We start from the raw sequence: 25947 nt of genomic DNA, 5'->3' as shown, positions 1-25947 counted from the left end.
TAATAATGTTTGAGATTTTTATTACCTGAGAGATCTGTTTTTCCAAAGTTAAACAGAACTCATAAATGCTTTAGGAGCCCGCCTGAGCATGGCATGCTTTTTCCCGTGGTAGAAATGGAGGAGCTGGGATATGTGGGTGGGTTTTCCAGATTTCTGCTGTCATAGCTGGACATACACACTTCAATGCTGACTTACACTTACATAGAGGTTTACAGATCAGGTCTTCCTTTGCCAGGCAGGATATTCCACCCCAGCATGCTGACTTCTTGGGCAGTACATCTGAACAGATCCTGGGCCTGGGGGTGTTTGTGCATTTCCCTGTCTCTTTAGGAAGTGCATGGGAGGTTCAGATGTGGTTTTGTACGGTGTCTTTTCTTTTGGGGACAACATTCCCTTTTCTACTTCCAAATGAGCAAAAAATGGAGTTTCAGTCTGTGGGCCACCCACCATCCCTAGTGTACTTTTGGGGAACCAGTGGAGCTGCTTTGGAACTTAAGTGCTCCCTCCCCTCTCCCAGACACCTCCAAATGGCAACCAGAACCTGAGGACTAGTTTGGGCAAGGAGGAATGGGATTGTCCATCTCAGCAGCAGTGAGTTAAACTCACCTAGTACCTTAATCAGTGAAACATACATTGGGATGTGGCAGCTGTTACAGATGTTTTGGAATTTTTAAAAAAATAAAATTCCTAAATCCTTTCATTTTTTATTAAAATCCCCTTTAACACTGATGTATTATTTGTCCCTGTCTCCTTTTATGTCCTTTGCTTTTGGGACGCAGTCTCACAAAAGACTGGGATTAATGGTTTGGGCGCTGGATCCATTGAACTGTAATTATCACAGCTGGCTGACTGGGCTGGCTATGTGAAGCACCGGAGATAGTTCACTGAAGAAGCCTTGCAGCTGGCCTGCTGCTTTCTTCACGGGAATATGTCATTTTTGCCACCTCACCTCATGGCTTCAGGGTTAATTTTTCACATGAAATAAACATTATCTATCTTTGGACAAATGAGCCCCAGGCCTGCTTTATCTTCCGGGTCAGGAGACAGCAGCAGCAGAACCCAGCAGAACCCTGCTGCTGCCAGGGCAGTGGAGGGGAGGTTGTTGCCTTCCCTTTCCGCTCACATCCCGCCCTCTCCTGCCAGAATAAACCGCTCTGATAAAACCCTCGTGGAAGGGTTTCCTGCGGGGAACCCTTTAGAAAGCAGCTTTTTATAAGAACATGTAGTGAGAGAACAAGGGGGAGTGGATCCAAACTGAAAGAGAGCAAATTTAGATTAGGTATTAGGAGGAAGTTCTTTACAGAAAGCGCTGGAATGGGTTACCCAGAGAAGCTGTGGGTCCCCATCCCTGACAGCGCTCTAGGCCGTGCTGGGTGAGCAGCCCGGGTTAGGAGGAGGCGTTGCTGCCTATGGCCGGCGTGCTGGTGATTTTTAATGTGCCTCCCAAGTTAAACCGTTCCGTGATTCTACGAACAGGCGGCGCCGGGGAGCGGCCCGGGCGGGGCGGGGCGGGCTCGGCACAGCCGGGGCGGGCACAGCCGGGGCGGGCACAGCCGGGGCGGGGCGGGCACAGCCGGGGCGGGGCGGGCTCAGCACAGCCGGGGCGGGGCGGGCTCAGCCGGGGCGGGCACAGCCGGGGCGCGGCCGGGCGGGCGGAGCTCGGCGCTCTCCGGTGTCCCTCTGCCTCGGCATGTCTGACTCCGGCGGCGGTGGGGGCGGCGGCCCCGGCGGCGAGGAAGGCGGCATGGAGGTGTCGGGCTCGGCGGTGCAGAACGTGGCCGACGTGTCGGTGCTACAGAAGCACCTGCGCAAGCTGGTGCCGCTGCTGCTGGAGGATGGCGGCGAGGCGCCGGCGGCGCTGGAAGCCGCGCTGGAGGAGAAGGGCGCCGTGGAGCATATGCGCAAGTTCCTCTCCGACCCGCAGGTCCACACGGTGCTGGTGGAGCGCTCCACGCTCAAAGGTGAGGCGGGAGCGGAGCCGCCGCCGTGGCAAAATGGCCGCTGCCGGCCCAGCCGCCGCCCTGCCGCGGGTGGGAGGGGCGGCCTCCGCCGGGGCCCGCGCCGCGCTCCGCCTCAGCGGGGCCGGGAACCGCCGGGCCGGGAATCGCCGGGCTGGGCACTGCGGGCTCTCTCCGCCTCAGCGGGGCCGGGAACTGCCGGGCCGGGAATCGCCGGGCCGGGCACTGCGGGCTCTCTCCGCCTCAGCGGGGCCGGGAACCGCCGGGCCGGGAATCGCCGGGCCGGGCACTGCGGGCTCTCTCCGCCTCAGCGCGGCCGGGAACCGCCGGGCCGGGCACTGCGGGTCCGCCCCGCCTCAGCGCGGCCCCGGCCGGGCACCGCGGGTTCGCTGTCAGGCTCGGGCGGCGGCGGCACAGCCTGAGGGGCGGGCGGGTCCCGCTGGCCGCCGCCGCCCGGCCCGGCCTCCCCCGCCGCCTTTGTTCCGCAGTCCGGGCCCAGGCGGATGCGCGGCGGGGCTGCGGGCGGTCCTGCTTGGAAAGGCACCGAAAGTGCTTTGTCAGGCGGCTGTAGCGGCTCCTGCGGCGGGCCGGCTGCTCGGGAAGTGACCTCCTGGGCGAGGCAGAGAGCTGCTCTGAAACAAGCGAGCGCCATAACCCCGGATAAAGGGGAAAAAAATACCACCACCCTGAATCGACCTGCAGAAAGCGTCGTTTCTTGGTTAATTAGGGAGTTGGCGTAGTTGACAAACGAAGATGTGGGCCTTGCCTTGCCTTTGTTTAGTTGTCAGAGCCTGGTGGCCGTGCTGCTGGCGCTCGGAGCAGCATCAAATGCTGCATGAAATAACTGCAGCTAAACTGAGACTCTGGCTTGAGTGTCTTTGTTACTCGTTTGCTGCTGTAACTGGCTCTTTATTTAAAAAATGACTTGTCATCAAATCTGTTGCTAAATAGGCTCTCACTGTCACAGAATGCAGCCTAACGATCAGTGACAAAATACAGCTCTGTTTCATCAATAATGCAGGCTTTTACTAATAAACAAGCCCCTGCAGTCTGTAAATGGCTACCTGCCTGCCACCGTGAGCTTGCAAAATTCTACTATTAAGCTCCTGGATCCCTACTCCTAGTGTGCTGGTGGTTCTGTTCCTGTATATATCAAATCCTAATAAAGACATATTTCATATTTCCTAATAAAGACATATTTCATATTGCATTATTTAACATGTCAATAGAAACAGTTTGACATCCTGGTATATGCCCTGCAGTTGCTGCATGCAGAGAGAAACATCAAGAAGGTTCTTTCTCGCTGTATTCATTGTTTATTCATTCATCTCTTCAGATGTTGCTTAGAAATACCCCGTCTTTTTTTTTTTTTTTTTTTTTTGCCTGTTTTCAGATTATCCTCCCCTTTCCCCTTCCAAAGGTTGAGACTTCTTTTTCAGTAGGGCTAATTGTCTCGAAGAGAACAAAAGAACAGCTGTCTTTATGAATTCATGAACCAGTGTTTAATAAGATTTAAAGAAAATAATTTAATATTAATGTAGATTATTCCTGCATTTTTGCTCTGCCTGGATCATAACAATGGTTGTCCATAGTTCAGGTTGGAAGTAATAAAGATAGTGGTGATCAGTTATCTCCAGGCTCATGGCCTAGATATTGTTATGTATGTATGCATAAAAAGAAATTGATATTCATTACATGTTTCAAAAGCCAGATACTAATTTATGATGCACAGAGGCCATTTCTGTCCATGTCTTCTGGTTTAATAGCAGTTACTTGGGCAGAGTGGATTTTATGAATGACAGCCAAGTGTTCAAACTGAACAGGTCTGAAACCTCCAGCAGCATATCGAGAGCTCTGTTGTTATTATTGAATCTTGTCCATGGACTACATAGCATGAAATAGATTATTGATTACAAGTGTGATAAAGCAGAAGCCTTATTTCTGCATAATGGAAGCTGCTCTCTGGTATCACCAGCTCCCCAGTCTGCCAGCTGCTCTCATGTGGGTTCCTGTGCTCTCAGTGCTGTGTTGTTCAGTGACCAGGCTTCTGGTGCTTGGGGCCACAGATGTGACAGCCTGGGGCTGTATCTCCTAAGGGCTGAAGGAAATCAGAGCAGGACAGAGTCTGCTATAATGTGTCCAGTCAGAGTGTGTCCCCCAACAGAGAGTAACCTTCTGCACTGAAATCACTGCATTGCAGCAGGACTGCCTGCATCCCCAGCAATTACATCATCTCTGATGCACTGGCTGTGCTAATGCCTGAGTGCTTCCCAGGGCTTGGCTTTTTGTTCTGTCAAGAGATTTTCTTTTTTGTTCAGAGACTTAATTTCCAAGTCGTTTTCAAAGTAGATCTCTGAAAATACAAAGCCACCTTTGAAAGAAAAAAGCAGCTCTTTAATGTTCTCACTGAAGTATAGTTGTCCTGGCAACATATCTCTGCAAATAAATGCACATTCTGTATTGCAGATTTCTCTCTCAGAATGTGAGTTATTCATTCATTTACTGTAATGTTGTATTATTTTTATAGCAACCTAAATCTTAATGGAGTTTTGTTTAAAGACAATGAACCCATTCTACATCTGAGAGATACTGCAAAGCTACATTTTGACCTAATTTAGTTAATTAAGTTGGTGTGGAGCTTAAAGATTAGAGAATAGTCTGGTAATAGCAGAAGGTGGTTGAGAAGGAATGGCAGATGTTAGAAATTAAGTATTTCTTACATGCTGTATTTTTTTGCAGAGGATGTGGGAGATGAAGGAGAAGAGGAAAAAGAGTTCATTTCCTACAGTATCAGCACTGACATTCATTATGGAATAAAGTCAAACAGGTGAATTAGTAAAATAGATCTTAACATTTCTACTCTATGTATGTGAAACCCGCACAAGCAGATTTACCTACTTTACCTACCAAATTTACCTCAGTTTACCTAGTGCTTTCAGGCAGTGTTTTTATTCAAGTGGGACAATAGCTTTTCAAGGCTATTTTTATCAGAAGCTCTGATAAAAAAAGGGTGTGTCATGAGGCTGAAAGGAGTGGACCTAGGACTTCTCGCTCTGGGATTAAAGAAACAAAGTTTTATTAATTTTGGCATACATGCAGCTGTAACATGCGCAACTTAGGTTCAATATTCTTTGGTTATGTCTGGCTCTTACATATTTGTTGCTTATCTTGAGGCATATTTGACTCTGAAGCTTTGTAAAGCTTTGTGTTTTTTCTTTAGTGTGCCCCTACTTCAGAGTCCTTATTGATAGCTCAGCCTTGTTGCTGAACTATAAAGATGTGTTTATTTGGAAGACTTGTATTCAAGTCCCTTAGAAGAAAGACTGTGAAGTATGATAATTACCATTTTACTCCTAAACTTGCAGTCAGATTAAAGCTCTTGTGTCACTTAAGTTTTAAGATTGGTTAGTGAATAACTCTGTTCTCTGTTCCGTAGCCTGGCATTCATTAAACGCACAGCAGTGATCGATGCCGACAAACCAGTGTCTTCCCAGCTCAGAGTGCTCACTCTCAGTGAAGATTCTCCATATGAAACATTGCACTCTTTCATTAGCAATGCTGTTGCTCCCTTTTTCAAGTCCTATATCCGAGAATCTGGCAAAGCAGACAGGTAATTCAGTATAAGTACTGCATTTCTGTGCTAATGAACTAAAGTAAGTGTTTAATGATTAAAAAAAATTAACAGCAGTGACTCTTCAAGGTGAATCACGTGAATTGTTTAAGCACACAGTTGCATATGATGCTGTTGCTGACTCTGGGGAAGCATTTCAGGTCTGAATGTGTTATGTATAGTTTTTGGTTTGCCTTCTTATATGGAAACGTCTGTGCTTTTTCAGGGATGGAGATAAGATGGCTCCTTCTGTTGAGAAAAAGATTGCAGAGCTTGAAATGGGCCTCTTGCATTTGCAACAGAATATTGAAATTCCAGAGATCAGTCTGCCAATTCATGCAACCATTACTAACGTTGCCAAGCAGTGTTATGAACGTGGAGAAAAACCAAAAGTTACAGATTTTGGTGAGAAGGCTGAGGATCCATTGTTCCTCAATCAGTTACAGTCTGGAGTCAACCGCTGGATTAGAGAAATACAAAAGGTAACAAAATAAAGAAAAAGGGGGGAAAAGCAACTAAGTAATAAGAACTTCTCTATGTAGTACTGTGTATCTTCTTCACAGTTTAACTGGTAAAATGCTGCTTAGTGCAGGATACTCTGAAGATCTGAGACCAGGTTTTTGAGTGACCAGATATTGGTCTAAATTAGGCTAAGCCTAGTCTAAATTTGGAATCTGGTCTAAATTGTTCTACAAATAACCAAGAGTATGACTGTGTTATACAAAATGTAATAGACTCAAGTAACTGGCAGTAACCCTGTGAATTTTGTAACTGTTCTTCAAATCTTTACAGAAGATTGAGAGGAGCGCATCTGATTGGCCTGACTGATTTTTTTATTTGCCCCTGGTGTATCCACAACCACTTCACAATGGTCACTCCAGCCTCTCTTGTAATCTCATACTTCTGCCTGTTACTTTTCAGAAGAACTGTTCTGCTGGTGTTACTCAAAAACAGCATCTGGGATACTAGTCTGGCTTTTTTGCTTCTCTCTGCACAGGAAATACCTATTGCTCATGAACAGTGTTGTCTTTTCTTACTTAAGAGCATAAAACATTTGTTATCTTGCCTGGCTCATCTGCCTTTAACCTCAATACAGACACTGCTCAGGAGAGCAGGCAGGTGACATTTTTAGGCTGTGCTGAAGATTATTACATGAGGGTCCTAAAACAAACCTTTAGGATCTCTGGAATTGTACTTGTCATATGTTGCATCAGTTCCTACACTTCAAAGAATGAGTGGCAAAACTGTTTGAGGTTGGATTATTAAAGCCTGGCAGTTGTTGCGTGTTTCAGTTATATTTAGTTACAGCAGGGTTTTTACAGTTAAAGTGTATAAATTAAATGCTTTTCTCTCTCCCTTCTCTTTCTCTCCATTACTTTGAAGGTGACTAAATTAGATCGAGATCCTGCATCAGGCACTGCATTGCAGGAGATAAGCTTCTGGTTAAATTTGGAAAGGGCTCTGTACCGCATTCAGGAGAAACGTGAAAGTCCAGAAGTTCTGCTGACTCTGGACATCCTGAAACATGGCAAACGTTTCCATGCTACTGTCAGCTTTGATACTGACACAGGTAAAATATCTGTTCAATAACATTTTTCTCAAAGGTCCTACAGAACTTAAACTGTTACAAAACTTGAATATTGTGGAACAAAGAACAATGCTGTTTAGAGGAACCTTGGACTAGTTACAGATAGAGATTTTTGTCAATGAAATGAAAAGTTATATTTCAAATCTTTTCCTTTTAGGTCTGAAACAGGCACTGGAAACCGTGAATGACTATAATCCACTGATGAAAGACTTTCCACTGAATGACTTGCTGTCTGCTACAGAGCTGGACAAAATCAGGCAGGCCCTTGTTGCAATATTTACCCATTTGAGAAAAATCAGGAACACAAAATACCCAATCCAAAGGGCATTGCGTTTAGTGGAGGCTATTTCAAGAGATCTGAGCTCTCAGCTGCTTAAAGTGTTGGGAACCAGAAAACTGATGCATGTGGCCTATGAAGAATTTGAAAAGGTGTGTTCATGGCATTGTGAAACCAGTTGCTGTATTTTTGTGTTGGACAGTGACTTTCAGGAAACATTTAATTTGGAAGCTAAAGTTCCTGTTCTAAAACTTTTTTTAGGTAATGGTTGCATGCTTCGAAGTATTCCAAACCTGGGATGATGAATATGAGAAGCTACAAGTTCTGCTGAGAGATATCGTGAAGAGAAAAAGGGAAGAGAACCTGAAGATGGTGTGGCGCATCAATCCTGCTCACAGGAAACTCCAGAGTCGTCTTGATCAAATGAGGAAGTTCAGGCGTCAGCATGAGCAGCTGAGAGCAGTCATTGTGAGAGTCTTGCGACCTCAGGTAATAATCTTGCTTGTTACCAAACAGAAAATCTGTGTGGCTTCCTCAAGAGTGTTACTATTACTTGGAGTTACCAACACAAATGTAGTGTAACATTCAGTTTACATGTTTAGTTTTGAACCCTTGCTAATAGGCTTAGCTTTAATTCTGACTTACATTATGTAATACATGCTCCTGTTAATAAACTCACCAAGTCTAGACATAACACAGAGGAGATTAATAAGTGTTTAAATCCTTGAATTTGGCTAAACCACAGTGGAAAATGAGATTATGCTGCACAGTAGTGGAAGTTTCTGAAGTAACTGTGTTGCCTTGTTCCCACTAGAAGTTAATTCTGAAGCATGACTGAAAATTTGTAAAGAGTTTATCACTGATTGGTAGGAGGGTTGTGCAATGTTTTTAGAACCAACTGCATTTTAGTACTTCCAGGGAAATTTTGAAGTCTCCAACTCACTAAACTGTGATTCTAATGCAGGTAACAGCTGTTGCCCAGCAAAATCAAGGAGAGGTACCTGAACCACAGGATATGAAAGTAGCAGAAGTCCTTTTTGATGCTGCAGATGCTAATGCAATCGAAGAAGTCAACCTTGCTTATGAGAATGTTAAGGAAGTAGATGGATTAGATGTTTCCAAAGAAGGCACAGAAGCCTGGGAGGCAGCAATGAAGCGCTATGATGAAAGAATTGATAGAGTTGAAACAAGGATAACAGCCCGTTTGAGAGACCAGCTCGGTACAGCAAAGAATGCCAATGAAATGTTCAGAATCTTCTCCCGCTTTAACGCCCTGTTTGTCAGACCTCACATTCGCGGTGCCATTCGTGAATACCAGACACAATTGATCCAGCGTGTGAAGGATGATATTGAGTCTCTTCATGACAAGTTTAAGGTACAATACCCACAGAGCCAAGCGTGTAAAATGAGTCACGTTCGTGACTTGCCCCCTGTGTCTGGGTCTATCATTTGGGCAAAACAGATTGACAGGCAGCTCACCGCTTACATGAAGCGTGTGGAGGATGTTCTTGGCAAAGGCTGGGAGAACCATGTGGAAGGTCAGAAGCTGAAGCAGGATGGAGATAGCTTTCGCATGAAGCTCAACACTCAGGAGATCTTTGATGACTGGGCAAGAAAAGTTCAGCAACGCAACCTTGGTGTGTCTGGTCGCATTTTCACCATCGAAAGCACTCGCGTTCGAGGTCGGACCGGAAACGTCCTGAAACTCAAAGTCAACTTTCTCCCAGAAATAATTACACTTTCAAAAGAAGTCCGAAACCTGAAGTGGCTTGGTTTCCGTGTCCCTCTAGCGATTGTCAACAAAGCTCACCAAGCAAACCAGCTCTATCCATTTGCTATTTCTCTCATTGAAAGTGTCCGCACATACGAGCGAACGTGTGAGAAAGTAGAAGAGCGTAATACAATCTCACTGCTGGTCGCTGGCCTGAAGAAAGAGGTGCAGGCCTTGATTGCAGAAGGAATTGCACTCGTGTGGGAATCATACAAACTTGATCCATACGTACAGCGCTTGGCTGAGACTGTCTTCAGTTTCCAGGAAAAGGTTTGTGTTATCTGTCAAAATCTGCAAGACTTTTACATTTATAATTCAGTATTGTGTGGTTATCCAAAAGTGTCATTGGATAGCTGAGAACCAGTTCTGTGGTTCTTGGGTTAAGTAGCTGATTGAGTCAGCACAAATTGGCCAACTGGATGGATCTTTTAGTAGTGCTAAAATTGCTATTAGCAGTACTATTTTTAATTTGATAGTGCTAAAATCTATGGATTGCTGCATCCAAATAAAGATATGTGATTAACTATTACTGAATAATTGTTGTTTCCTTGATCTGACCTGTCAAACTAAACATCCCATTTTTCCTAAACTATCTTAGGTGGATGATCTGCTCATTATTGAAGAGAAGATAGACCTGGAAGTGAGATCACTGGAAACATGCATGTATGATCACAAGACTTTCTCTGAAATCTTGAACAGAGTTCAGAAAGCTGTGGATGACTTAAACCTTCATTCATACTCAAATTTGCCAATCTGGGTCAATAAGTTGGACATGGAGGTAGGTTTGAGTCAAGGAGTAGTATGTGTTTAGAGGTAACATTCAGGTGCAAAATGTATTTTGATGATTGCCTTTATAATCACGCAGGGTGAGTTTTCTTTACAGTCACACCAGAGACTAAATTCTCATTCCCTGAAAATTTCAGTGCATTTTTGGTGTGCAGATGTGCAACCTGTGTTGGAGTTTTTTTGCTGTTGACTTTTGGGATCAATTAATTCAAGGGGAGTTTAGTCTTTTGAAGAAAGAAGTTTGATGCAGTTTGATGGCCTAGAGGATAGATAAGCAAGGTAGATAAAGGGTGGTGGAAATTTGCTGTACTGGTAGCAAAGACTTGTTGCCATCATATTTGCTTCTGCCTGGTAAGTTTCAGGTTGTTGGTCACTAGGCCAACTTCATTGCGGTTAAAATTGTTTAATTACATTGGAGTCCATCAGAACAGGAGAAGCTTTGAATTATATTCAGTGCATATTTACCAGAACTCCTAAACCTTTTTAATCATGGAGTGGTTTGGGTTGGTGGAGACCTTAAAAATCATCTAGTTGCAGCCCCCATGCCATGGGCAGTGGTTCAGTAGCTAAAAGCCCCATCCAGCTTGGCTTGGAACATTTCCAGGGATGAGGCATCCATTCTTCTCTGGGCAGCGTGTGTCTCATCATCCTGATACCTAATCTAAACCTCCTTTCTTTCCATTCAAAGCCATTATTCTCTATCTTATTGCTACAAGTCCTAGTAAAAGTCCCTCCAATTCTTGTAAGCCCCTTCTGGTGCTGGAATGGCTTAGTAAAGGAGCACTTGGTTCTTTGAGGTGCTATAGTGCCTGTCAGAATATATTGATAGTGGGGATTCATGCAGTGAATATGCAAGTTTTTTCTCCAATGTGCCTTATTTTCTTTAGATTGAAAGAATCCTGGGTGTTCGTTTGCAAGCTGGACTGAGGGCCTGGACCCAGGTTCTTCTGGGACAAGCAGATGACAAAGCAGAAGTTGACATGGATACAGATGCTCCTCAAGTGAGCCATAAGCCTGGTGGTGAACCCAAGATCAAAGTAAGTTTTCCTCTGGGTTTTTTTTCACTTTAGATTTTTTTGGTTGCTTGTTTTTTTCCCTTATCGTAAATTAACTAATGCAGAAATTATTTCTGAGGCTTATATGGGAAACAGATATTTCTTCTGCATCTGTTTTTGGAGAAATACTTTCCTCTTTCCATTTAAGTGCAAGTTGATTTTTGAAAAGTACTTCTAGAAGTCCAAAATTATTGTCTATGTGTAGCAATATCTGCCAGTAAAACAGGGTGTTTTTACTGTTTCTGCAGAACATTGTACATGAACTCAGAATAACCAACCAGGTGATATACTTGAATCCACCAATTGAAGACTGTAGATACAAACTTTACCAAGAAATGTTTTCTTGGAAAATGGTAATCCTGTCACTGCCAAGAATTCAAAGTCAGAGATATCAGGTAAGTGTAATGAAGCTGTATCTAAGTCTGAGCAATTGCTTTCACTTAGTAATTAACTGTCTTCAGTATATTAGTGTGTTGATCTAAAACCAAACCTGAGTGCCCTGTAACTTCATGTATATCACAAGTATAACTGTGGTTCTTAGGTTGGAGTGCATTATGAGCTGTCTGAGGAAGAGAAGTTCTATCGTAATGCATTGACAAGGATGCCTGATGGCCCTGCAGCTCTGGAGGAGTCATACTCAGCTGTCATGGGAATTGTCACTGAAGTGGAGCAGTATGTCAAGGTAAGATACTGACAGGATATGATGGAACAGCTAAAATGAACATGGACTTTCAGTTTTCCTGGTGGCTGGAGGGAAACACATCCTTTGGAATATACTGGAGAAATTCTGAACATTGTGAAATACCTCCACTAGGTTTGGCTGCAGTACCAGTGCCTGTGGGATATGCAGGCTGAAAATATATACAATCGTCTTGGAGAAGACCTGAATAAGTGGCAGGCCCTTCTGGTTCAGATTAGAAAGGCAAGAGGAACATTTGACAACGCAGAAACCAGAAAGGAGTTTGGACCTGTTGTCATAGACTATGGCAAGGTAAGAAATTGTAATTATTTGATGTGATAAATGCATTGAATTTCAGAATAGGTGTATAACAGAAAATAGCAAGGGTGACAAATTACTATCATGTATTATTCACTTTTAGGTACAATCAAAGGTGAACTTGAAGTATGACTCCTGGCACAAGGAAGTGCTCAGCAAATTTGGCCAAATGCTTGGTCAGAATATGACAGAGTTTCATTCACAAATTTCTAAGGTAAGAGAAGTCTTAATATCAGTTTTTCACTTTCAGATCAACTGTTGTAGAATGCTAAAACACTGATTTGTGTCCCTAACAGTCCCGTCAAGAGCTGGAGCAGCATTCTGTGGACACTGCTAGCACATCAGATGCTGTGACGTTCATCACATACGTGCAGTCCTTGAAACGTAAAATCAAACAGTTTGAAAAGCAAGTTGAGGTAGGTTTGTTGTCTTTTGCTAATGATTCTGACCTGTGGAAATGTCAGGCTTAGCTCATAAAATGCAGCTTCATCATCATAATCATAAAATGATATTCAAGTTCTCTTAAAAGCAGACTCAAACTTCATATTCCTAAAAATCCTGTGAGCTGTATAGTGAGCATTTATTAGAGTATGTTTATTTAGCCTTGCAGCTTAAGTTTCGTCTTTTTAACTTAAAACCACTGTGTCTTGTAGCTTTATCGCAATGGTCAGCGCTTGCTGGAGAAACAAAGGTTCCAGTTCCCTTCCTCTTGGCTCTACATTGACAACATTGAAGGAGAGTGGGGTGCCTTTAATGACATCATGCGTAGGAAAGATTCTGCCATTCAACAACAAGTAGCAAATCTGCAGATGAAAATAGTTCAAGAGGATCGTGCAGTGGAGAGCCGAACAACTGACTTGCTGACAGACTGGGAGAAAACAAAGCCTGTAACAGTAAGTAGTGATTATTAATGCTCAGTGAATGAGGTAGATTTTCTGCATTCAGTAAGGAGTAGGGAGTTTGTTGTTATGCTTTTTTTTTGCAGTTTTTCATTTTATATTATAGTGAAAGTCTTTTTAAGGGTTCTATAATAACCTGTCAATGTGTTGATTTTTGGCAATAGTTGCAGAGGGAAATTTATCCTTAAAACATAGGCCTCTGTTAGGTACAGGAAAGTAAGTTACTTCATTGACTGAGAGAGCTTTGTCTGAAACAAGTATATGTCAGAGGTATTCATGTAGAAGGATTCAGAAGCAAGCTCTTTTTTCCTGGTGTTTTTTGGGTTTTTTTTTTGTTGCCCCTGAAGTGCGTTTTAGTAAAGCCAAAAACTGCATGTAAAAATGAAATGAGATTTATTGTGGACTAGTAAGTTGTCTTATTGTCAGCAAAATGGAAATGTAAAAAAATGAGACAAACCAACATTTACATTTAGTCCCCACTTTTAACTTGCCTTCAGCATAACTGTAGGATTATTGGATTAATGTATCCCATGTGAACTTTAGGGAAATCTGCGTCCAGAGGAGGCTCTTCAGGCTCTCACCATTTACGAAGGAAAATTCGGCAGGCTGAAGGATGACCGTGAGAAGTGTGCAAAGGCCAAGGAAGCTCTGGAACTCACAGACACTGGGCTGCTCAGTGGCAGTGAAGAGCGTGTCCAGGTACAACATGCTCACACACCTTCTTGCCAGCTTTGGATAAAAATGTTTCTGTTCCATGATTTTCTCCCTCAGCAGAGTGACTTGTAGTGTGTGCTCTACTAATATCAGGGCACAGTCTCCACACTGACTCAGTTCTGGCCTTCAGAGCTTGTCTATGATCTCTTCCTTGGCTGTCTTATTCTTTTGGAACTGTTACGTGAGCTGAGGTGGAAAATTTTATATTGGTCACTTGCTGTTGCAGTTCTGTTGAACTGGCAAACTATCAGAAGGTTTTTGGTGGATTAGAAGTATTTTGTTTAAGTTACCCATGCTATTGACTTTGAAGAAATTTGGAATAACTTCTGATGTTTGATACATCCATTATTACAGGTAGCCCTTGAAGAGCTGCAGGATCTCAAAGGTGTCTGGTCTGAACTCTCTAAGGTCTGGGAACAGATTGATCAAATGAAAGAACAACCCTGGGTCTCAGTACAGCCTCGCAAGGTACTTTACTTTTGTGTACATGAACAATATAACTGTCACATGTATATGCAAATTAGAATATAGACTTCTTGAGACAGACATGCTTTGTTGTTAGTCGTTTCAGTATCTTGTGAGCATGTTTCTCCTGAAGCTAAGCTAAAAAATATTCACAAGATTGTCATAATTTAAGTAATCTTACAGGGAATTAATGCAGTTTCCATAGTTTGAGATTGGACTGCATCTACAGAGAGGAAACTGCTGTTTTTAAATACGCTGTTGAGCCTCATTAGAGAAACTTCATTATACAGTTGAGTAAACAGCGCTGATTTTCGTTCAGTGCTCAGAAGGTAAAGAGCAGAAAGAACAATAATTGTAAACTAACTGCCTGTGACAAGACTGCATCATTAATCTCAATCAGACCAATAAAACTACATTCTGAACTGTAGAGTAACCGCATCTTAGGCAAATACGGATAAGCTGTCTTAAAAGAGCTGTCTATTGCTAATGTCTCATTAGAGTGAGTTTTCTGTAACAAATACAGAGGTAATTTGCATGGTTATGTGCACAGGACTTATGGAGAAAGATTTCATTGCTTTTATGTTTCTGACAGCTTCGACAAAACTTGGATGGTCTGCTGAATCAGCTGAAAAACTTCCCTGCCCGTTTGCGACAGTATGCCTCCTATGAGTATGTTCAGAGACTTCTGAAGGGCTACATGAAGGTAAGTTGCACACATTTCTAAAATGCATGTGTTGTATATTCAGATTCAAGGGTGTAACTTGCTTTCTTTTCTTCTGTAGATAAACATGTTAGTTATCGAACTGAAATCTGAGGCACTTAAAGACCGACACTGGAAACAACTGATGAAGAGGCTTCATGTTAACTGGGTTGTGTCAGAATTGACTCTGGGCCAGATCTGGGATGTGGATTTACAGAGAAATGAAGCAATTGTCAAAGATGTTCTGCTCGTGGCTCAGGGAGAGATGGCTTTGGAAGAGTTCTTGAAACAGGCTAGTATCAGCTCTTGTATGTATGCATGTAGTAGCACATCTGAGGGTTGCTGTTAGATGGCTACTTATGTAGTAGACTTGTCACTCTAAGCTATTGAAACAAGTGCCAAGAGTCCATGATTTGCTCCGTTTTGGGGAACAGTTTAAAGCTATGTAAATTTCCTCTGATGAAATTTGCATTATTTGGGAAAAGCAGTTCTTGGTAGTGACTGCAAAGATCCCACCTTGAACTGCATCACAGTCTCAGTATTTTTTAACACAAACTTGAGTGTAAAGCCAGACTCTTTGGGTAAAAAAATAGTATCTGATTACGGTAATACATTTCTACTTTGTAACTATGTTGGAGCAGAAATGATTGATGTCATATCTCAAACATCTTTTTCTTCAGATAAGAGAAGTGTGGAACACCTATGAACTGGACTTGGTCAATTACCAGAACAAATGTCGTTTGATTCGTGGATGGGATGACCTTTTCAACAAAGTCAAGGAGCACATTAACAGTGTGTCTGCTATGAAGCTGTCACCATACTACAAGGTGAAATGGAAAACAAAGCTAAAGAATTTTTGTTTATTTCTGCCTTCCCCTTCTGTTTAGTTTATATTTTTCTCAGCAGGGACTATATTCACTGTTTAAAGCTGACAGACTGTTAATTGTGTATGCATACTTTGTAACTCTCAAAAAACTGTTTCCGCTAATTATTAGTAGTCAAACACTTGATAATATTAAAATGAATATTAATGCAGTGTTTAAACTTCAGGTGTTTGAGGAAGATGCCCTTAGCTGGGAAGATAAGCTGAACCGTATCATGGCACTCTTTGACGTCTGGATAGATGTCCAAAGGCGGTGGGTCTACCTGGAGGGTATCTTCACTGGCAGTGCAGACATCAAGCACTTGCTGCCTGTGGAGACCCAGCGGTTCCAGAGGTAACTTTAATTTTGTTCTTTGCCTCCCTTGGGGGCACCACGTGGGCAGGCCTGAAACTTCATGACTCACTGTATCACTCTCTGAGTTGAAATACTGACTGCATTCTTACCTGGTCCAGCTGGATTACAGCTGCTGTAGATACAAGTTCATCAAGCAAAGAAAATGGCAGAAAATGTTTATAGTAAATGGGCTGATGTACAGTTTTTAGAAGATGATTTGGACTCAGGTGGTTTTTCCTTGCTAGTTCCTGTCAGTTACTTCAAGGGTTTTTCTGGCATTGTGGCTGCAACAAACAGGCTGTTTTCTGTTGCTGCAGCCTTTAATCTCACCCTTTAAAGATTATTTACTTGCTCTTTTAAGTTGGTCTGATCATAGTTACTCATTCCACACACTTCCAGTCAGATCAAATAATCAGATTTATGTGTCTCTGCAGGAAGTAAAGATAAGTAGACCTGCTCTGGACCTAGTAGATTGAACCTTACAAAGAAGTTAGATTTTGTTGTTGTGGGCTTGAGGTAGATAAGGAGGAATTTGGGGAATTTAGGCTTGTGTTCCCGAGAGCTGCCACAACCATTAGAGGTGGGATGGTCATTTAGTGACAAGTGACTTTGTTATTCTGTTGGCCTGTGGTAACTGAATTTGCACTAATGTATTGTGTTATTCTACTTGCAGCATCAGCACTGAATTTTTGGCACTCATGAAAAAGGTTTCCAAATCTCCACTTGTGATGGATGTTCTTAACATTCAGGGTGTGCAGAGATCATTAGAGAGACTTGCAGACTTACTTGGGAAGATACAGAAAGCACTGGGAGAATACCTGGAAAGGGAGAGGTCCTCTTTCCCACGGTAAGCGGTTGACTCCTGAAGTAATCCAATGTTTCTGTGCAGGAATTAATATGCTGCACTGTAAAGCCTCTGCCAATTCTCCTGTGGTGCATATATATATATATGGGATTTTATGACCATTTAAATATGTATTGTCTACATACAGAATTCAGTTACAGCTACTTCTCCAGAAGTGGGGCTGAAACTTCCTTTACTTGCTCATCGCTCTTTCTCTAGCTAGTTGCAGGATTTGGATATTGCCTAAGGAACCATTCAGCTAATTTCTGAAAAAATCAGAAACTGAAGAGGTTCTTCTGCCATTTGATTGAAGGACAGTGTCTAAATCGTCACAGTCCAGTATTTAGGTCATTGATTTGGATTTACCTGTAGTCCTCAATTAGTTTGTCACTTAGCATAAGAAAATAAGGGTGAGGGAGGTACTAAGTGGGAGCTATTCCTGGCTGATAGGTGATTCAGTTCCAAACTCTACTATGGGTATTTAAGAGATGGGTAAGTAAAGAAAATGTTCCACACTTATGGACCATGTTTACACTTCTGTATGGTACAGACCACATGAGCTTAATGGTAGCACTGAGGTATAACTGCTAGCAAATTTATGGTTCATGCACTCTTGCTACGTTGAGGAAATGGTTGTCAGTTACTTCCATTATAGTGGCCATGGATGAAGCATAAATTGTAAATTAAAAGTGATAGTTGGAGTTCTGATATAGATCTAATTTTATGTGATTAATAGGTTCTATTTCGTTGGTGATGAAGACTTGCTTGAAATCATTGGAAACAGCAAAAATGTTGCTAAGTTGCAGAAACACTTCAAGAAAATGTTTGCTGGAGTTTCTAGCATTATTCTCAATGAAGACAATTCTGTGGTTCTTGGGATATCCTCACGTGAAGGAGAGGAGGTATAGCTGTGCAGTATTTCTTTCTAAATAGAATTCTGAAAATAAGTGAATGTGGGCTGACTTACACCTTTAATTCTTTCAGGTGCTGTTCAAAACACCTGTCTCCATCACAGAACATCCCAAGATCAATGAGTGGCTCACTCTTGTTGAAAAAGAAATGAGAGTGACCCTTGCCAAATTGCTTGCAGAGTCTGTTACTGAAGTGGAAATCTTTGGAAAAGCAACTTCAATTGATCCAGCAGTCTACATCTCTTGGATTGACAAATACCAGGTATAATGTGGAACATTTAAGTAAACTGCAGCTAGCTTGGTTACTTCAGCAAGGAAAACAGTCTAATGAGTTTTTTTTCTTTACACAGGCTCAACTTGTTGTGCTGTCAGCCCAGATTGCTTGGTCTGAGAATGTGGAGTCAGCCCTCAATGGTGGAGGTGGAGACAACAGTCCTCTCCAGTCTGTGCTTGCCAATGTTGAAGTCACACTCAATGTCCTGGCAGACTCTGTGCTGATGGAGCAGCCACCCCTTCGCAGAAGGAAACTGGAGCACTTGGTAAGTAAGAACCTCCTTTCCTCTTCAGGGTTTACAGGTGAGCATTTTTAAATTTTAATGAAAAAATTGATGAGTCTAATGCTTACTATTCCTTCAGGAAAAGATTTTGTGCGATTTAAGCAATTACATTAAGGCCTGATCCTTAATGTAGGTGGTGGTAGTTTTTCACTCTAGTCAGCTTAATGCATGATACCATATTATAGGCTATCTCAATGAATTGGAAGGGTCTTCCAGGTATGGAAGTTACTCATATTTTTTCATTCAAATGTGAAATATGTCATTAAGTTGCTTATTGTTGTAGCATAATATGCTTTTGTTTGTAGATAGGGATTGGAGTTGGGGGGGGGCGGAAATTAAAATCATCCTGGGTTATTTCTAGAGGGAAATGCCTGGTTTCTGGCAAGTAAAATACCGAGTTCAGTAGTGTAATCGATTAACAGGCTAAATGGGCCAAAATTCTTTGCTGTAAAGTCATTAAGAACAGTAGGCAACACTGTTAGTTTTGACTTTGTAGCAACAGATTTTAAACCAGAGATCGGTTTTAGGTCATGATTTCTAAATTATGGCAATTCATTGTTCACACACCTCTGAGAACTGTAGGATTCCTGTCTTTATTAGCCTTTGTTGGCTTGCATTGTGGGCTTAAGTAGTTAATTCATTCTCCAGATCACTGAGCTGGTGCACCAGAGAGATGTTACAAGATCACTGATCAAAAGCAAGATCGACAACTCCAAATCGTTCGAGTGGCTCAGCCAGATGCGGTTCTACTTTGACCCAAAGCAGACAGATGTGTTGCAACAGCTCTCCATTCAGATGGCAAATGCCAAATTCAACTATGGTTTTGAGTACCTTGGGGTTCAGGATAAGCTGGTGCAGACTCCTCTCACTGACCGCTGCTACCTAACAATGACACAAGCCCTGGAGGCAAGACTTGGAGGATCACCATTTGGTAAGTTTGTGTGACAAGTGAATAAAATTCTTACCTTCTGTAATATATATGAGAATGAGTGGGTTAGGTCACTTAAAGAATCACTAGTGAAGTATCAGCAAAGGCAGGTTTAATAAGAATTTGTAAAAGCACAACAAATTCTATGGCAGGGTTCATTCTATTACCTACTATATAGTTAAAGCACACAAGGAAAAATCAGATTAAAAAAATCTAAAATGGTTTATGTGGAGACTGTGGAGAAGGATAAGCAGGGATAACAGTAAGGGGATGCAAAGCTGTAAGAGCTACTGTTGGGTCACAAGAGTCAGAGTGGACTCCCTTGCCAAACTTAGCTTCAGACTGGATCAAGTGTAAGTCTAAAGGATTTAGCAACACTTAATTACCTAATCAATACAATAATAGCACTACTCGGACAATTGATTAATTTAAAACAAAATGATTCAATAGGATTTTCTATAAGCACAGCAGTAATTTTACAAAAAGTTTATCTTAATTATAGATGTAAATTGACAACACTCATAAGGCACACAGACCTGAAGTATGTGCAAAGGTATACCTATGAAAAATTCCCCTTGAATTCAGTGAAATATGTCAGATGCCTTTGCATCTCTGCAGAAGTGAAGGGTTGGGTCTCAAGGAGTGGGGGATATCAGTCCAGGTTCAGTTGTGACCTTTCAATGGCAATCCTGCATTGCAAGTTGGAGATATCCCAAGCTCCAAGAGGCATCCCACTGGGAGGGAGATCCTGGCCACAGCCTGCTGCAGTCCAGGAGATCTCAAAGGGTCTCACTTAGGACTACTGTTTATAGAGTTGCAAAATTACTGATTTTAGTCATCAGGAAATTTCCATCCTGGCCACAATCCGAGTTGGGCAGTTACTGAAACATTCCTTGAAAAGTACAACAACAAAAATATTATTCTACTTGCTCTGTTGTTCAGACAGGAAAAATATAGGTCTCAAGGCTATTAAGTATAAAACAGGAGCTCATTAGACAACAGAAGCCGTGGGGGCAGACAGGGTTTCTGATAAGCTCAGGGGGAGCTAACTGGTGCTGTTAATGTAGGCCAAGGGCTAACAAACATTCCTGAGACTGTGATGTGTCCTGGGATGGGCTTTAGGGGGTGGACTGAGGAAAGGATGTGCACCCCACAATACAGTGTTAATGTGAACATGCAGAACACTTGTAACTAAGATACCAAAGAACAAAATGTTCTTTTGGGGGAAGTCAAAACAGTTTTAGGTTTTGTTTGAACCCTCTTGAACAGGCACCTTCAGAATCCACATGCTGGCAGATTGCACAAGTTGGCAGTGGTACTCAGATGATAAACTCTAAAGCATGTCCATCCCATTTCAATCACAGGTCCTGCTGGTACTGGTAAAACAGAATCTGTTAAAGCTCTTGGACATCAGCTTGGCCGCTTTGTGTTGGTTTTCAACTGCGATGAAACATTTGACTTCCAGGTAAGCTGTTTGATTAAAACAATGCAATCTTTTTTAACAAAGCAGTAGGAATCTCTTCAGAACCCTGAAACAGCCAGCAGTGTTTATTTTCCAGATGATTATGTATAAGTCCTAACTGAGCTGGTATCTGTAACAAAAAAAATGCCTGAAGCAGAAGTGGGATGGAACATTGCTAGAGCAGAGGTTCTGGGTTTTTGGACAGGTAGTTCTGTAACACCAGATGGAGGGAAGGGAAATACAGGGGCAGGAGCTTAAGGAAAGTATCTTAAACTATGTGGTTTGCATTGATAGTACTGGTTTAATGAGGAACAGATGAGAATGTGAGATTACTGAATAGCTGTACTATTACCAAATTATCCTTTGCAACACAGCTGTGCAGTTTACCTCAGCATGTGAAGAATTCTTCAAAACTTAAGAAAATTTATCCAGATATTTGAAGATTAATGGCATCTTCAAATTGAGAACCAGATGAAATATCTCTGTAAACTGTAATACAGTAAATTATCTTCAAATGAAAACTTTGGTCAAGTGTAAAAAACAATATAAAACACGGACAAGGAATCACTAAACTTTACGGACTCTGCCAGGTTGCCCATGCGTGGGTTTTTTTCTGTACAACTCTGTTTTGACCAGATCAGGATTCTATTTAGCCAGCATTTGACTTGTAGGGGTGACTGTAAGAAAATGCCTAAGGGGTATTGATATCATAGATAATGTGATCCTTCCTTACCCCAGCTCCCTTCTTCCCTCTGACAGTTAAGACAATCAGGATGTCCTGATGGAGGTGTGTTACTCTGTTCATGCTCCAATGAACCTTTCTTCATGTACCGTTTCTCCCCTTAAATCCACTTGCACACTTGGTTCTATAACATCTTTACCAAATTGTTCCACTGTGCACTGTTACTATGTACTTCAGGAAAGGGCAGCACTTTTTTGTCTTTTTTTTAATGATTCCTAAGTTCTTGTAGTGGAAAAAACAATGAATAATTGATACCTGTTCATCTGAAACCGATAGATTCTAGACTTCCATCATGTTCCCTCATGTTGCCTTCTGCAGAAGGCAACCTTAAAGGCTATTGTTTATGTAGAAAAGTTACCATACTCTGGCCATCCAATTTGCTCTTCTGAAACGTTTTGTAATTCTTGTACCCTCCTTGCAATAAAGGACTAGAACTGCACCTGATATTAATGGTATCAGCAAACAAAACATTATGCAGTGGACTTGGTTTGCCTAAACTGCAGTGCAGTATGGAGTAATAGGGAGCTATGATCTTTTGTGGTTCTGTGAAGCACTGAAAGCTGAACTTCAGAACCCTTTCATGTCTCTTACAATTTTTCAAATGCAGTAGCCTACAAATAAACACAGCTTCTTCCTGCCTTGGATGCATTGTATAAAGTGCTCTTCTCTGCTCCTTTTGCTGCTGCAGTTGAGTGAATTTTCCCCTCTCCTTGCAGGCAATGGGACGTATCTTTGTGGGTCTTTGCCAAGTGGGTGCGTGGGGCTGCTTTGATGAGTTCAACAGACTGGAGGAGCGGATGCTCTCTGCAGTTTCACAGCAAGTTCAGTGCATCCAGGAAGCCTTGCGAGAGCATTCCAACCCCAACTATGACAAGAGTATGTAATTCCTCTCTAACATCCTTCAGGCTGTTTTGTTGCTCAGCTACATTTCTTCTAAATAATGCAAGGAGGAAGCTACTTTATGTCAAAACTTAAATATTTTATGTAACTTATTACTGTAGGAAATTAAAATGGAATAATGTATGACTTCAGTTCTCCGAGTGGTGGATCTGCCTGAGGTATAATTAAATACACTCTCTTTTCAGCTGCAACACCCATTACCTGTGAGCTGCTGAACAAACAAGTCAAAGTGAGCCCTGACATGGCTATCTTCATCACCATGAATCCTGGCTATGCAGGCAGATCTAATCTGCCTGACAATTTGAAGAAGTTGTTCCGTAGCTTGGCGATGACAAAACCAGACCGTCAGTTGATTGCCCAGGTCATGCTGTACTCCCAGGGTTTCCGTACTGCTGAAGTTCTTGCCAATAAGATAGTACCATTCTTCAAGTGAGTAACAAGCTTGGCTCCAGTCAGTAACAATAGAACTTATTGTTCAAAGCTGTAATATTCTTTGCAACTCACTGCTGCACAACACATTGTACAGCAATCATTTCAAGCAATAATTGAAAGTAAAGAATGACATTTACAGAGTCTTAATATGGGTTTATACTGAGAATCAAATCATATTTTACCTCTTTTGCTTCTTAGGCTTTGTGATGAACAGCTGTCCTCCCAAAGTCACTATGATTTTGGCCTGAGAGCACTGAAGAGTGTGCTGGTTAGTGCAGGTAATGTGAAGAGGGAGAGGATTCAGAAGATAAAGCGGGAGAAGGAAGAGCGTGGCGAAGTTGTTGATGAGGGAGAAATCGCTGAGAACTTGCCAGAGCAAGAGGTAATGTGTGTGCAAAGTTCTTCTGGGATAGAGGATGCACAATAAACAAAGAATGCAACCCTTCAGTGTTTACCATTTAGTATTAAGCCATGTGAACAAAAGCATGTTAGTTACCAAAGGTAATTTGATAGCTTAAAAGCACCAAGTTAAACATTACTTTTAAGTCCCTGAATCATAGTGAAAAACTCATTCATATGAGGTGGTGCATCCATGACATTTATTGCTGCTCAGCATCTCAGCAATTAATGCCAGAAGCATTATGAAGAGACATAAGATAGACTTGTATGAACTGAAAATCAATAGGAAATCATTGGGTAGTTCCAGAGTTGAAATCACATCAATGATTGTTTTGACTAGGAGTATCCTGGTCTGGTACTTAATCAGTAAAGTATTTGGTGAAGTATTCCTTGTCAAACACGTTTGGTAAAGTGAACTTCTTAACAAAAAAATCTTCAATGAAATATAACTCTCTCTCTGCAGATCCTGATCCAAAGTGTATGTGAAACTATGGTACCAAAACTGGTTGCAGAAGACATTCCACTGCTGTTCAGTCTCCTTTCTGATGTGTTCCCTGGAGTACAGTATCACCGTGGAGAGATGACAGCCTTGAGAGAGGAACTTAAGAAAGTGTGTCAGGAAATGTACCTTACCTATGGTGATGGAGAAGAAGTTGGTGGCATGTGGGTTGAAAAGGTAAAATATAAAACTGAAAATGTGCAATTAAAGTTTATGTGTAAGACTAAATTTCCTTTTATATTATGAAAAGTCAAAAGCTTTTGAATTTTTCTTGTCTTAAACAAACAATACCTAAAAGCTTAGATTAACTGCTGAAGTTAATTGGTACATTATTTCTTACATCACAGGTTCTTCAGCTGTATCAGATTACACAGATAAATCATGGTTTGATGATGGTTGGTCCCTCTGGAAGTGGAAAGAGCATGGCCTGGAGAGTCCTTCTGAAGGCCCTTGAGCGGCTGGAGGGTGTGGAAGGTGTTGCTCACATTATAGATCCAAAAGCAATTAGCAAAGATCACCTCTATGGTACTTTGGATCCAAACACCAGGGAGTGGACAGATGGCTTGTTTACACATGTCCTGAGAAAGTAAGTCTCTAATAGCACAAATACAAAATGGCTGGTACATTTGTGCCTAGGATAATTTCACCTTACTGAATCTTAATTCTCTACTTCAATGAATATTTCCTTTAATATAGAATCATAGACAATGTGAGAGGTGAACTACAAAAACGTCAGTGGATTATCTTTGATGGTGATGTAGACCCTGAATGGGTTGAGAACTTGAACTCTGTTCTGGATGACAACAAACTTCTGACTCTGCCAAATGGAGAACGTCTCAGCCTCCCACCAAATGTAATGTTACTTTTTTACATTGTGTTTATGTGCTCTCTATAAACTTGTTGGTTTAATTTAATATGTACTAGTGTTGTGCCTCTTTCTCATCACAAGCAAAGTAATACTGAGTTCAGATTATGGTTTGCTGGAGTAAAGGGTTTTTGTGGAAACATTTCATGTTATACTTACTATGACTCTGTAAGACAAAATGTGAATTATATAAGTTTTACAGTAAATGTCAATAATTATGAACTTACCTTAGGACGGTATAATGCTGATGTTGATTATTCAGTATCTAAATGCAAATTTGCATATTTTAAAAGGTCTCTCTTTTTTCAGGGAAAGGGTTATTCTGTTGTTTTGATCTTGGTATGTTGTTTTTATTCCTAAATGTTGTTGTAAATTCCTGTTTTTCAGGTGCGTATCATGTTTGAAGTACAGGATCTGAAATATGCCACTTTGGCTACTGTGTCAAGGTGTGGTATGGTCTGGTTCAGTGAGGATGTTCTCAGCACAGACATGATATTCAATAACTTCCTGGCCAGACTAAGAAGCATTCCTCTGGATGAAGGTGAGGAGGAGGCTCAGCGCAGGCGAAAAGGCAAAGAAGATGAAGGAGAAGAAGCAGCATCCCCAATGTTGCAGGTATAACTTAGATTACATTATGGGATAAAGTAGTAAAAATGCTTGTATCACAGGTACACCATACATAGAACTTATGACAGCCTATCATAGAAAAGCTGACTTCCTCTTTACATATTTTTTTCTTTTTTCAAATATGAAGCATTCCAAACCTTAAACAAAATATTTTCTTTCTGCCTGGTAGTCAGGTAAGAATCAAATGCTTAGAGCAGTGTTCATCTCCCCCAACAGATTCAGAGAGATGCTGCAACAATCATGCAGCCATATTTCACATCCAACGGCCTGGTAACCAAGGCACTTGAGCACGCTTTCAAGCTGGAGCACATCATGGACCTCACGCGCCTGCGCTGCCTGGGCTCTCTGTTCTCCATGCTGCACCAGGCTTGCCGCAACGTGGCCCAGTACAACGCCAACCATCCCGACTTCCCCATGCAGATAGACCAGCTGGAGCGTTACATCCAGGTAAATGCTGCCTGCTGTTAAGTGACTCCTGTGTTTGCCCAGGTTTGAATTACTCATTGAGCTTTGTTCCATTACTCTAAAACCAATATTTCCTGTTGTTGCTTCTTACAGAGGTACCTGGTCTATGCCATACTGTGGTCTCTTTCTGGAGACAGTCGTTTGAAAATGAGAGCAGAGCTGGGAGAATACATTAGGAGAATCACCACTGTGCCACTGCCAACTGCACCCAACATACCTATCATTGACTACGAGGTAAACCTTTCTTGTGCTAGAAGTATTGCTCTTTCATTTTCTTAA

General features: G+C 41.9%; 1 protein-coding gene across 1 annotated transcript in view; it reads left to right on the top strand.

Moving 5' to 3' along the window:
- Nucleotides 1-1690: 1690 nt before the first annotated feature.
- The window catches only part of DYNC1H1 (dynein cytoplasmic 1 heavy chain 1), a gene marked incomplete at its 5' end in the record, with an annotated part of 45154 nt that continues 20897 nt past the window's right edge, over nt 1691-25947 (top strand). Inside the window, 37 exons of the mRNA XM_083863379.1 lie at nt 1691-1961; nt 4698-4785; nt 5395-5568; nt 5795-6050; nt 6952-7138; nt 7314-7585; nt 7695-7922; nt 8398-9474; nt 9803-9982; nt 10878-11027; nt 11294-11440; nt 11587-11727; nt 11860-12036; nt 12146-12256; nt 12339-12458; nt 12696-12935; nt 13485-13640; nt 14010-14123; nt 14713-14823; nt 14903-15112; nt 15501-15647; nt 15871-16037; nt 16711-16884; nt 17618-17783; nt 17866-18054; nt 18143-18331; nt 18998-19280; nt 20642-20742; nt 22198-22357; nt 22567-22810; nt 23012-23195; nt 23676-23888; nt 24059-24297; nt 24408-24564; nt 24964-25191; nt 25420-25650; nt 25762-25902. Coding sequence (XP_083719505.1) covers nt 1691-1961; nt 4698-4785; nt 5395-5568; nt 5795-6050; nt 6952-7138; nt 7314-7585; nt 7695-7922; nt 8398-9474; nt 9803-9982; nt 10878-11027; nt 11294-11440; nt 11587-11727; nt 11860-12036; nt 12146-12256; nt 12339-12458; nt 12696-12935; nt 13485-13640; nt 14010-14123; nt 14713-14823; nt 14903-15112; nt 15501-15647; nt 15871-16037; nt 16711-16884; nt 17618-17783; nt 17866-18054; nt 18143-18331; nt 18998-19280; nt 20642-20742; nt 22198-22357; nt 22567-22810; nt 23012-23195; nt 23676-23888; nt 24059-24297; nt 24408-24564; nt 24964-25191; nt 25420-25650; nt 25762-25902 — 7623 coding nt within the window. The remainder of the gene's footprint in view (nt 1962-4697; nt 4786-5394; nt 5569-5794; nt 6051-6951; nt 7139-7313; nt 7586-7694; nt 7923-8397; nt 9475-9802; nt 9983-10877; nt 11028-11293; nt 11441-11586; nt 11728-11859; nt 12037-12145; nt 12257-12338; nt 12459-12695; nt 12936-13484; nt 13641-14009; nt 14124-14712; nt 14824-14902; nt 15113-15500; nt 15648-15870; nt 16038-16710; nt 16885-17617; nt 17784-17865; nt 18055-18142; nt 18332-18997; nt 19281-20641; nt 20743-22197; nt 22358-22566; nt 22811-23011; nt 23196-23675; nt 23889-24058; nt 24298-24407; nt 24565-24963; nt 25192-25419; nt 25651-25761; nt 25903-25947) is intronic.

The sequence above is a fragment of the Zosterops lateralis genome (genome assembly GCF_965231275.1).
Source record: "Zosterops lateralis genome assembly, chromosome: 6".
Taxonomy (NCBI): Eukaryota; Metazoa; Chordata; class Aves; order Passeriformes; family Zosteropidae; genus Zosterops; species Zosterops lateralis.
The sequence above is the reverse complement of the archived record's forward strand: the minus strand, read 5'-3'. Positions and strand labels throughout refer to the sequence as shown.